This window comes from Manis pentadactyla, chromosome 1 (genome assembly GCF_030020395.1).
Source record: "Manis pentadactyla isolate mManPen7 chromosome 1, mManPen7.hap1, whole genome shotgun sequence".
Taxonomy (NCBI): Eukaryota; Metazoa; Chordata; class Mammalia; order Pholidota; family Manidae; genus Manis; species Manis pentadactyla.
The window spans coordinates 74,698,470-74,712,264 of NC_080019.1; the positions used below are offsets into that span (position 1 = coordinate 74,698,470).

Below are 13,795 nucleotides of genomic sequence, written 5' to 3' on the forward strand. Positions count from 1 at the left end.
TCCCCACTCCTCCACTTCGGTAACCACTAGTCCATTCTTGGAATTTGTACGTCTGCCGCTGTTTTATTCCTTCAGTTTTGCTTCATTGTTAATACATAATGAAGGAAAATATTAGGTATTTGTCTTTCTCTGTCTGACTTATTTCACTGAGCATAATACCCTCCAGCTCCATCCATGTTGTTGCAAATGGTAGGATTTGTTTCTTATGGCTGAATAGTATTCCATTGTATATATGTAGCACATCTTCTTTATCCATGCATCTACTGATGGATACAGGTTGCTTCCATATCTCGGCTATTGTAAAAAATGCTGATATAAACATGGGGTCCATGTGTCTTTTTGAATCTGAGAAGTTGTATTCTTTGGGTAAATTCCAAGGAGTGGGATTACCGGGTCAAATGGTATTTCTATTTATCGTTTTTTGAGGAACCTCCATACTGCTTTCCACAATGTATGAACTAGTTTACATTCCCACCAGCAGTGTAGGAGGGTTCCCCTTTCTCTGCATCCTTGCCAGCGTTTGTTGTTTCTTGTCTTTTGGATCTTGGCCGTCCTAACTGGTGTGAGGTGATATCTCATTGTGGTTTTAATTTGCATTTCCCTAATAATTAGTGATGTGGAGCTTCTTTTCATGTGCCTGTTGGCCATCTGAATTTCTTCTCTGGAGAAGTGTTCATATCCTCCACCCATTTTTTAATTGGGTTATCTGCTTTTTGGTGTTGAGGCGTGAGTTCTTTATATATTTTGGATGTTAACCTCTTGTCAGATGTCATTTACAAATATATTCTCCCATACTGTAGGATACATTTTTGTTCTGCTGATGGTGTCCTTTGCTGTACAGAGGCTTTTTAGCATGATGTAGTCACATTTGTTCACTTTTTGCTTTTGTTTCCCTTGCCTGAGGAGATGTGTTCAGGAAAATGTTGCTCATGTTATATTCAAGAGATTTTTGCCTGTGTTTTCTTCTAAGAGTTTTATGGTTTCATGACTTTCATTCAGGTCTTTGTTCCATTTTGAGTTTACTAAGGTGTATGGGGTTAGACAGTAATCCAGTTTCATTCTCTTGCATGTAGCTGTCCAGTTTTACCAACACCAGTTGTTGAAGAAGCTGTCATTTCCCCGCTGTTTATCCATGGCTCTTTTACTGTATGTTAATTGACCATATTTACTTGGATTTATACCTGGGCTCTCTAATCTGTTCCATTGGTCTGTGGGTCTGTTCTTGTGCCAGTATCAAATTATCTTGATTACTGTAGCTTTGTAGTAGAGCTTGAAGTAGGGGAGCGTAATCCCCCCTGCCTTATTCTTCCTTCTCAGGATTGCTTTTGCTATTCGAGGTCTTTTGTGGTTCTATATGAATTTTAGAACTATTCGCTCTAGTACGTTGAATAATGCTGTTGGTATTTTGATAGGGATTGCATTGAATCTGTGGATTGCTCTGGGCAGGATGGCCATTTTGACAATATTAATTCTTCCTATCCACGAGCATGGGATGTGTTTCTATTTATTGATGTCTTCTTTAATTTCTCTAATGAGTGTCTTGTAGTTTTAAGAGTATAGGCCTCTCACTTCCTTGGTTAGGTTTATTCCTAGGTATTTTATTCTTTTGATGCAGTCATGAATGGAATTGTTTTCCTGATTTCTCTTCTTGCTAGTTCATCGTTGTGTATAGGAATGCAACAGATTTCTGTGTATTAATTTTATATCCTCCACTTTTGCTGAATTTTAGACATTAGATCTAGTAGTTTTGGAGTAGATTCTTTAGGGTCTTTTTGTAAAATGTCATGTCATCTGCAAACAGTGACAGTTTAACATCTTCTTTTCCAATCTGGATACATTTCGTTTTTTTGTGTTGTCTGATTGTCGTGTCTAGGACCTCCAGAACTATGTTTATGTTCAATAAAAGTGGTGAGAGTGGACTTCCTTGTCTTGTTCCTGATCTTAAAGGAAAAGCTTTCAGCTTCTCACTGTTAAGTATGATGTTGGCTGTGGTTTTGTCATATATGGCCTTTGTTATGTTGAGGTACTTGCTCTCTGTTCCCATTTTGTTGAGAGTTTTTATCATGAATGGATGTTGAATTTTGTTGAATTCTTTTTAAGCTTCTATGGAGATGATCATATGCTTTTTGTTCTTTTTGTTTATGTGCTGGATGATGTTGATAGATTTTTGAATGTTGATTTTTGAATGTTTGCATCCCTGGAATAAATTCTACTTGATGATGATGGATGATCTTTTTGATGTAATTTTGTATTCGGTTGCTAATATTTTGTCGAGTATTTTTGCATCTATGTTCATCAGGGATATTGGTCTGTAATTTTGTTTTTTTTTTGTGGTGTCTTTGCCTGGTTTTGGTATCAGTAGACTGTTTTTTTAATTGAAGTATCTTTAATACACAATCTTATGATGGTTTCAAATACAAAACACAGTGGTTCAAGAGTCACCCATATTATTAAGTACTCACCCCCTCCATTGCAATCAGTCTATCAACATATTAAGAACTTGGACCTATTTTTTTCATTTTATCATTTATACTACTTTATAATGGAATGTAGATGTATCTTAAAATTTTAAAACTAGTTTTAATGATGAAGTATAAGTTGTTTCCATTTTTAATTATTATAAATAAAACTATAGTGAACACTCTTGTACTGGTGTCATACTTTTTGCACAGTTAAAAGTTCCTCAGCTTTGTGGAAATACAGACCACCCAGATGAGAATAGATTTTTTTTACTCAGAACTTGCTTATGGTTACTGAACTGTCTGTTTGCCATTGACTTAAAGGCCAGCAGGGGAGTGAAGAAATTAAATAGTAAAAAAAAATGAGAAGCATCAGGGGTGCCTGATTGGAATTTGTTGGCAGGCGAATCATAGACACAGACTCACTGGAAGCTGGATATCTAAGTGATTAGTTTTGGGAACATAATTGATTTTCTCATGTTGGTCCTGAATTTGTCAGGTTGAAACTCCTGTTGGTGAAATTTAAAGATCAAAAGTTGTATATGTATATGTTTATGTCATTTCTAATAAATATTACATAAAAACTCCTATTTCTCTCCATCTTTTGTAGCACAGGGTATTGTCAAGCTTTAAATATTTGCCAACCTGATAGGTAAAAATTGAACACACATAAAAATTTATACATGTTCATTAAGATTTCTAGAATTATTTACTAGAATAATCATAACTTTATGAACAGGTTATCATATGTAGTTGTCTTCATGGTACTACTGGTTATGTACTTAAGTACAACAGTGAATAATTTTATGTTCAAAATTTTTGGCCAATATACGATAACCGTTGTTTAAAAATCATGGTAAACTGAAAATTTAATCTATTAAAATGGAAATTTACTGAGTTTTAAGTTAGTAATCACTTGAGTTTTAGGACTGTATTTGGACAGTTATCAGATTTTTAGCCTTTCTCAGACATTTTAAATGTGATTTACTTGGTTTGCAAAGAAAAATTGTGGATCTTTAATATGTGGTTTTAAAATGTGTACTGTGAGGTTTGGTGATCATCTTTGTAAAACTGCTAAGGAAGTGCATTTATTTAAGAGATTTCAAGTTTGTATTACTTAGAGATCTAATTGTATGTTTGTCTTGTATACATGCAATTTGTTATTTTATCTTCATATTTTTATGATCTTTCATGATATTTTCCTGCCCAGTTTTGTTTGCTTTTTAAAAACCAAACATCCAAACTAATTTTTATTGAATGTATTTTGTATTCTCTATTGTTATTATTAACTACTAAAATGATAACTTTAAAAATATGTTTAGGTCTGCATGAATTTGATGCCTTGAAGGATCCTGAGGTGAATGAATTTCGAATAAAAATGCGCAAATTCAGTGAAGAAAAGATTCAGTCTCTTGTGGGATTGTCTTGGATGGATTGGCTAAAGCAGACATATCCTCCAGAACATGACCCGTCAGTTCTTGAAAACTTAGAAGACAAACTTTATGGAGGAAAACTCATTGTGGCTGTTCATTTTGAAAATCGTCAGGTAATATATTATTTTAAGAAATCATTGTAATAAACATGTTATTTTTATGTGAATGCATCACCAATTGTAGAGGATGCTGCTGCTCACTGAGTAAAAACACTATTACAAAGAGTACTTTTAGGTTTAAGATGTAAATAAATACAGAATTATGTATAACAATCAAAAGTGACACATCCTTTGCATATGTGATTTTTTGATGCAGTGGTTTATTAGTCTAGATTGTAGTCTGTTGGCTGTAGATTGTGGCCTAAACTTTTGGCTGAGAGTAGTTTAGAGATCATGTAATCAGACTGTATGTATAATAATAAATCTTTTCACCATCCCTTATATTCTGTGTCTCTGACCAAATATATCCAGGGCTAGGCGTAGTTCTCTGCCTACTTTTTTTCCTTTCCTTTCCTTTTTTAAAAAAAGTTTTTTATTATTGATATACACTCTTATGAACGTTGCACATGAAAAAAACAATGTGGTTACTACATTTACCCATATTATCAAGTTCCCACCCATACCCCAATGCAGTCACTGTCCATCAGTGTAGTAAGATACCACAGATTCACTATTTGCCTTCTCTGTGTTACACTGTTTTCCCCATAATCCCCCATACCATGTGTACTAAACATAATACCCCTCTAAACCCCTTCTCCCTCCCCACCCGCTGTCCCCCACCCCACCCCTTTGATAACCATTAGTCCCTTCTTGGAGTCTCTTGAGTCTGCTGCTGTTTTGATCCTTCAGTTTTGCTTTGTTGTTATACTCCACAAATGTGGGAAATCATTTGGCACTTGTCTTTCTCTGCCTGGCTTATTTCACTGAGCATAATATCCTCCAGCTCCATCCATGTTGTTGCAAATGGTAGGATTTGTTTCTTTCTTATGGCTGAATACTATTCCATTCTGTATATGTACGACATCTTTATCCATTCATATACTGATGGCTTCCATATCTTGGCTATTGTAAATAGTGCTGCGATAAACATAGGGGTGTGTATGTCTTTTTGAATCTATAAGTTGTATTCTTTGGGTAAATTCCAAGGAGTGGGCTTCCCAGATCAAATGGTATTTCTAATTATAGTTTTTTGAGAAACTTCCATATTGCTTTTCACATGGTTGAACTAGCTTACATTCCCACCAGCAGTGTAGAAGGGTTCCCCTTTCTCCGCATCCTCGCCAGCATTTGTTGTTCTTAGTCTTTTCGATGCTGGCCATCCTAACTGGTGTGAGGTGATACCTCATTGTAGTTTTAATTTGCATTTCCCTGATGATTAGTGATGTGGAGCATCTTTTCATGTGTCTGTTAGCTATTTGAATTTCTTATTTGGGGAATTGTCTGTTCATATCCTCCGCCCATTTTTTAATCAGGTTATTTGCTTTTTGGGTTTTGAGATGTATTAGTTCTTTATATATTTTGGATGTTAACCCCTTTTCAGATATGTCATTTACAAATATATTCTCCCTTACTGTAGGATGCCTGTTTGTTCTGTTGATGGTGTCTTTTGCCATACAGAAACTTTTTAGTTTGATGTAGTCCCTTGTGTTCATTTTTGCTTTTGTTTCCCTTGCTCGAGGAGATGCATTCAGGAAGAAGTTGCTCACGCTTACATTCAGGAGATATTTGCCTTTGTTGCTTTCTAAGATTTTTATGGTTTCATGACTTATATTCAGGTCTTTGATCCATTTCGAGTTTACTTTTGTGTATGGGATTAAACAGTAATTAGGTTTCATTCCTTTGTATGTAGCTGTCCAGTTTTGCCAACACTATTTTTTGAAGAGGCTGTCATTTCCCCATTGTATGTTCATGGCTCCTTTATCATATATTAATTGACCATATATGGTTAGGTTTATATCAGAGCTCTCTAGTTTGTTCCATTGGTCTATGGGTATGTTTTTGTGCTAGTACCAAATTGTCTTGATTACTGTGGCTTTGTAGTAGAGCTTGAAGTAGGGGAGTATAATTCCCCGTGCTTTATTCTTCCTTCTCAAGATTGCTTTGGCTATTCGAGGTCTTTTGTGGTTCCATATGAATTTTAGAACTATTTGCTCTAGTTCATTGCAGAATGCTGTTAGTATTTTCATAGGAATTGCATTGCATCTGTATATTGCTTTAGGCAGGATGGCCATTTTGACAATATTAATTCTTCTTATCCATTAGCACGGGATGTGTTTCTATTTATTGGTATCTTTTTAAATTTCTCTCATGAGTGTCTTGTAGTTTTCAGGGTATAGGTCTTTCACTTCCTTTGTTAGGTTTATTCCTAGGTATTTTATTCTTTTTGATGCAATTGTGAGTGAAATTGTATTCCTGATTTCTCTTTCTGCTAGTTCATCGTTAGTGTATAGGAATGCCACAGGTTTCTGCGTATTAATTTTGTATCCTGCAACTTTGCTGAATTAATATATTAGATCTTGTAGTTTTGGAATGGATTCTTTAAGGTTTTTTATGTACAATATCGTGTCATCTGCAAACAGGGACAGTTTAGCTTCTTCCTTGCGAATCTGGATGGCATTTATTTCTTTGTGTTGTCTGATTGCCGTGCCTAGGACCTCCTGTAGTATGTTGAATTGAAGTGGGGAGAGTGGGCATCCTTTTGTTCACGATCTTAAAGGAAAAGCTTTCAGCTTCTCACTGTTAAGTATAATGTTGGGTGTGGGTTCATCATACATGGCCTTCATTATGTTGAGGTACTTGTTGGGTGTGGGTTCATCATATATGGCCTTTATTCTGTTGAGGTACTTGCTTGCTATACCCATTTCGTTGAGAGTTTTTATCATGAATGGATGTGGAATTTTGTCGAATGCTTTTTTCAGCCTCTATGGAGATGATCATGTGGTTTCTGTCCTTCTTTTTGTTGATGTGGTGGAAGATGTTGATGGATTCTGAATGTTGTAGCATCCTTGCATCCCTGGAATAAATCCTGCTGTATCATTATGGGTGAAATTTTTGATGTATTTTTGAATTCAGTTTGCTAATACTTCGTTGGGTATTTTTGCATCTATGCTCATCAGGGATACTGGTCTGTAATTTTCTTTTTTTGTGATATCTTTCCCTGGTTTTGGTATTAGAGTGAATCTGGCCGCATAGAATAAGTTTGGAAGTATTCCCTATTCTACTCCCTGGAAAACTTTAAGGAGGTTGGGTAGTAGGTCTTCACTAAATGTTTGATAAAATTCAACAGTGAAGCCATTTTGGCCAGGTACTTTGTTCTTAGGTAGTTTTTTGATTACCAATTCAATTTCCTTGCTGGTAATTGGTTTGTTCAGATTTTCTGTTTCTTTCTGGGTCAGCGTTAGGAGGTTTTATTTTTCTAGAAAGTTGTCCATTTTCTCTCTAGGTTATCCATGTTGTTGGCATGTAAGTTTTCATAGTATTCTTTAATAATTCTCTGTATTTCTGTGGTGTCTGTATTGATTTTTCTTTCTCTTTTCTGATTCTGTTTATGTCTGTAGACTGTCTTTTTTTCTTGATAAGTCTGCCTAGGGGTTTATCTTTTTTCTTTATTTTCTCGAAGAACCTGCTCTTGCTTTCATTGATTCTTTCTATTGTCTTATTCTTCTCGATTTTATTTCTGCTCTAATCTTTATTATGTCCCTCCTTCTACTGACTTTGGGCCTCATTTGTTCTTCTTTATCTAGTTTTGTTCATTGTGAGTTTAGTGTGTTCATATGGGATTGTTGTTTCTTGAGGTAGTCCTATATTGCAATATACTTTCCTCTTAGCCTGGCCTTTGCTGTGTCCCACAGATTTTGTGGTGATGAATCATTGTCATTTGACTCCATATATTGCTTGATCTCTGTTTTTATTTGGTCATTGATCCATTAATTATTTAGGAGCATGTTATTGAGCCTCCATGTGTTTGTGGGCCTTTTTGCTTTCTTTGTACTATTTAGTTCTAGTTTTATACCTTTGTGATCTGAAAAGTTGGTTGGTAGAATTTCAATGTTTTTGAATTTACTGAGGCTCTTTTTGTGGCCTAGTATGTGGTCTCTTCTGGAGAATGTTCCATGTGCAGTTGAGAAGAATGCGTATTCTGCTGATCTTGGGTGTAGAGTTCTGTAGATTTCTGTCAGGTCCATCTGTTCTAATGTGGTGTTCAGTGTCTCTGTCTCCTTACTTATTTTCTTTCTGGTTGATCTGTTCTTCAGAGTGAGTGGAGTGTTGAAGTCTCCTAGAATGAATGCATTGTATTCTATTTCTCCTTTTAATTTTCTTAGTATTTGTTTCACATATGTAGGTGTCCCTGTGTTGGGCGCATAGACATTCATAATGGTTATAACTTTTTGTTGGATTGACCCCTTAATCATTATGTAATGTCCTTCTTTGTCTCTTGTGACTTTCTTTGTTTTAAAGTGTATTTTGTCTGATACAAGTAGTACAATTCCTGCTGTTTTCTCCCTGTTACTTGCATGAAATATCTTTTTCCATCCCTCCACTCTTAGTGTGTATATGTCTTTGGTTTGAAGTGAGTCTCTTGTAGGCAGCATATAGAGAGATCTTGTTTTTTTATCCATTCAGTGACTCTGTGTCTTTTGATTGGTTCATTCAGTCCAATTACATTTAATGTGATTATCAATAGGTATGTGTTTATTGCCATTGCAGGCTTTAGATTTGTTGTTACCAAAGGTTCAAGGTTACCTTCCTTACTATCTAAGAGTCTAACTTAACTCACTTAGTATGCTACTACAAACAAAATCTAAAGGTTTTTTTTTTCTCCTCCTTTTTCTTCCTCCTCTATTCGTTCTGTATTAGGTATCATATTTTGTCTCTTTGTCTATCCCTTGATTGACTTTGGGTATAGTTGATTTAATTTGGCAGTTGCTTAGTGATTAACTGTTCTACTTTCTTTACTGTGGTTTTATTACCTCTGGTGACAGCTATTAAACCTTAGGAACACTTCCATTTATAGCAGTCCCTCCAAAATACACTGTAGAGATGGTTTGTAGGAGGTAAATTCTGTCAGCTTTTGTTTGTCTGGAAATTGTTTAATGTCTCCTTCAGATTTTAATCATAATCTTGCCAGATAAAGTATTCTTGGTTCGAGGCCCTCTGCTTCATTGCAGTAAATATGTCATGCCACTCTCTTCTGGCCTGTAAGGTTTCTGTTGAGAAGTCTGATGATAGCCTGATGGGCTTTCCTTTATATGTGATATTAATTCTTTGTCTGGCTTCTTTTAATAGTCTGTCCTTATCCCTGATGTTTGTCATTTTAATTGCTATATGTCTTGGTGTTGTTTTTGTTGGGTCCCTTGTGTTGGGAGATCTGTGCACCTCCATGGCCTGAGAGACTATCTCCTTACCCAGATCAGGAAGTTTTCAGCAATTTCCTCCTCAAAGGCACTTTTTATCCCTTCTTCTTTCTCTTCTTCTTCTGGTACCCCTATTATGCAAATATTGTTCCATTTGGATTGGTCACACAGTTCTCTCAATTGTCTTTCATTCTTGGAGATTAATTTTTCTCTCTGTGCCTCATCTTGTTTGTATTCCTCTTCTCTAATTTCTATTTTATATATCATCTCCTTCACCAAATCTAATCTGCTTTTAATACCCTCCATTGTGGTCTTCAACAATTGGATCACTGACCAGAATTCATTCCTTAGTTCTTGAATATCTTTCCATACCTCCATGGCCATGTTAATCATTTTTATTTTGTACTCCCTTTCAGGAAGAGTCATCCGGTCAATGTCATTTAATTCTTTCTCAGGAGTTGTAGTAATAATTTTACTCTGAACCAGGTTCCTTTGGCATTTCATATTTATATCTGGGGCTGCTCAACCCCAGAAGCAATGTCGGGTGTAGCAGGGGATTAGTATTGGTGCCTGGGGGGAGGAAAGTGCTGTTTCCTGCTTCCCAGCTGCTATACCTGCTCCCCCTGCCTCCGGATATGGATCCGTTCTTTCTACAAGTGGCTGGAATCTTACACTCTCCAGGTATTCTACCTGTCTTAGCTTTCCAACACCCTACTCATGAAATTATCATGAAAGCTCTATGAAATGTAGGTTTGTGCTCCCAGAGGAGATCTCCGGAATTAGGTATTCTGCATTCCCTGGCCTCCACTCCCTCCCGGCTCCATTTCTCTTCCTCCCGCCGGTGAGCTGCAGTGGGGGAAGTTCTTGGGTCCCGCCAGGCCACGGCTTCGGTATGTTACCCAGTTACATAAGGTTTATTCTTTTCTCCAAGTGTATTGCAGTTTGGCAAAGCCCTCGTTCTTGTTGCTCTTTCAGGATTTGTCATCTTAATTATATTTTCTTATTATATGTGCCTTTAGGAGGAAGCCTTTCTCTGTCTGACTCTCATGCCGCCATCATTAATCCCCCTCTCTGCCTCCTTAAGCAGCACATTTTCACTCTGGGCAAGCACATATTGAAATTTTGAATTAAAAATATTTAGAAAATTCAAACTAGTTCAATTTGATTTCTGCCTGTTTGGTAATACTTTCCTTTCTTGGGTAAGTATCCACTCAATCTTCCCTTCATTCTACATGCCTAATAGTCATATAGTTCAAATGTAACCAAAACAGTTCTCTTTGGTTTCCTTTCCTTCTGGTATTATTCTAAAAGTTCTTTGACTCTTGGATTATATAGTCAAGTGAGATTACTAAATTATTAAAGAATTTTGGGAAGTAACATAGAGTTTATAGCTTTTTATTTAGGAAAATAAGATCACTTTAAAAAATTCAAAACAATTGTTTATTACCAACACCATTTCATAAGTGGATAAACATTTTACAACCAAAAAAAAGGAATGATACGATCTCAAAATAAAGGACTGTTGGTAACCTACTCCATCATACATGCATTTTCTCTTGTGCTTCTCCCACTTCTATAATTTTCTCATTTGGCCATTTTCACTATCACTGCTGATGACCAACACTGGGAAGCAGCATGTGGGAACACTAAAAATGAAATGAAATGTAAGAAAGTTTTCATGTAGATTAAAAAATGACTTTCCAGGATTGGTAAGGGGACAGACAACATTTTCTTGGAAAAACAAGTGAAATTTTATATGACCTTATAGTTAATATCAACCAGCTGTAAAACATGCCTCTTAAAAGCAACATAAATGTGATCTTAGAACTGTTGTGTCTCAATTTTACAGAACAGTAGTCCCAGCCATAGATCACAGATGAATTATTTTTAATTCCAAGAACCATAGTTTTAAAGGATACCAGTAAATCTGAGCAGCTATTTTAAACTTGTTTTTTACTATAGCCAGCATATATGGAATGGTTATATCAATAAAAGGATGGGCAAATATAATTTTCAATAGTCTCCTCTGTTTTGGGTAATTGAAGTGGTAGTGGAGGAGGTAAAAGGGGGTAGAGAAAATTGGGGGAAATTGAAGAGAATACGTCAGAGGCATGGGTAGAAATTTCAGAAACAGTGAAGCAGCATAGAGTAAAATTGTCAAGAATAAGTATTTCCTCATCTGTGTATCACTATTGGAATAACTGCAGTTGAAATCATAATACAAATAGTCACTAATGAACTGTGTATTCTTCCATGTTGAACTGGAGTATCTGTCTTCATTCATATGTGTAGTGCTTGTTGGATAGTCTCTATAGCTATTTGTGAGCTTTGAGCAATACAATACAAACTTGATTGCCCAGGAAAATTACAAGTCTCATGAAAGATGCAGTGTTTTGTGAAGTATTTGATAGTGATGTTGGAAAACTGCTTGAAATACAGGAGAAACTAATCAAGTTGAGTTCTGCCCCAGTCACTCCCATTAAAAGTTTATGCAAAAAAAATTAACAAGGTGGTGACACACCAGTGGTTCTTCAGAAGGCACAAATTTTAATTATCAAGGGATTAAGATAGGTCTTTGAAGCCCTTGATACTGTATACAGTTCCCTCATATAAATGTACATTTATTGTCATCTTGATTGCATCTCCCTCATAACTGGTGAGGATGAATCTCTTTTCACATATTTAAGAAAGATTTGGAGGGTGGAGAGAAAGATGGTAGAGTTGGAAGGCAAGGCAGAAACCTCCTCCCAAAAAGAAAAGAAAGTACAACATGTACAGTTAAGCCTGAAAGCAACCTGGGACTGTAGAGTAGACCACACCTATACATGGGGAAGAAGAGAAGACCACGTAGAAAAGGGTAAAGTTGCAAAGCCTCTATCAAGCAGAACCTAAACCCTCCCCCTACTCCAGCCCACAGGCTAGAGAAAGGGGAATGGAGTGGGGAGGCAATTGGAGCTCAGGCACCTGCGCACCTGGCCCTGGAGATCTATTCCCAGAGCATGAGTCCACTTTACATTGGTTTCTGGTGATTAGTGGGGTTTGACACCAGGGACAGGTGAACACTGGGAGGCTGAAACTCCAGCCACTTTTGGAGGTTAGGTATGCTCCACTCGTCCTGAGACCCAACGCAGAGGTGGCAGTTTGAAAGACTTGTCAGCAGTGGGAGGGGTACTAGAGGGCAAGTGTTGGACGGAGTTCTCTCTGCAGGAGAAAAGTTAGGTGGACATATCAGTCCAGCCTTCCCTTGGCCCAACATGTTGGAAACTCTTGGGAGCCCCAGATGCTCCATCCCCCTTGCTGGCAACTCAACTGTGAGTCCCCTCTCTGTGTGCACTGCAGGTGAGCCAGCCTACTCAGCCGAGCGGAAACATCAGACTTTACTGGCAGAGGGAAGAGTCTCCCAGCTTTCTTGGCTCAATTTCAGCCCAGCCAGGGAGGTGCCTGAAGGAGCCAGCCCTGAAAGCCTCTTCCTTCCTGTGGGTGTCCAAGCCCGCTGCTGTACGTCATGTCCTGCCTCAGTGCAGCACAATGGCCCCTCCCACCCATTAACCCTGCAGCTCTGCCATCGCTGCAGGGTAGGCAAAGGGCTGCCCTCTTCACAGTATCCGAGCAGAGGCCTCTGCTTGAATCACAAAGGTGGCTGAAGCAAACTTCCTGGCGCTGCAGCCTACTAGCAGCAGACAGATAGAAAGGCAGTCCTTCCCACTACACACCAACAACAATGGTCCTCTCCTGCCAAGCAGAACCCAGGCACTGGAGAATAAAGTCTTGAGCTTCTGGGCACCATAGGATGATGCCTTCTTCATGAAGCTATCACTTGGGTGGCCAGGAAGCATATCAGATCCATCTAATACAAAGGAAGAAACACAGAAACCCTGACAAAATGAGGAGGCAGAAGAGTATGTTCCAAACAAATTAAAGGAAAAGACACCAGAAAGAGGGCCGAGTGAACAGAGATCACCTGTTGTCTTGATAAAAGGTTTCAAAGTGAAAGTCATAAACACTGTCAATGACTTACAGAAAAATATTCAGGATCTCAGGGAGGACTTCAACAAAGAAGAGCTGAAAAAGATCCACTAGGAGCTGAAGAATACAGTAACTGAAATGAAACATACAATGGAGGCATTTAAGAGTAGATTACTGCAAGTAGAGGGGACAGTCAGCAAAATGAAAATTAGAGGAACACAATAAAGCTGAGGAACAGAACAAATGATCTTTAGGAATGAAAGAATGGCAAGGGAGCTGTGTGACCAATCCAGATAAAGCAATACTTGCATAATAGGAGTACCAGAAGGAGAAGAGAGAGACAAAGGGATAGAACATCTCTTTGAGGAAATGACCATTGAAAACATCCCCAATCTTGGAAAGGAAATAGACACTGAAGTCATGGAGGTTCAGAGTCCCCTAAAAAAATGAACCCCCAGGAAGACAACACCAAGGCATAATAATTGGAATGGCAAAGATCAAGGATAAGGAGAGAGTACTGAAAGCAGGCAGAGAGAGAAAAAAGATTACTTATAGAGGAAACACCATCAGGCTATCAGCAGACT

At 37.5% G+C, this 13,795-nt stretch overlaps 1 protein-coding gene across 11 annotated transcripts in view; it reads left to right on the forward strand.

Moving 5' to 3' along the window:
* Positions 1–13,795, forward strand: part of PIK3CB (phosphatidylinositol-4,5-bisphosphate 3-kinase catalytic subunit beta) — a 265,299-nt gene that overhangs the window by 93,681 nt on the left and 157,823 nt on the right. For all 11 annotated transcript variants that reach the window (XM_036877283.2, XM_036877281.2, XM_057498687.1 and 8 more), the window contains one exon: positions 3,782–4,005. In XM_036877283.2, coding sequence (XP_036733178.1) covers positions 3,782–4,005 — 224 coding nt within the window. The remainder of the gene's footprint in view (positions 1–3,781; positions 4,006–13,795) is intronic.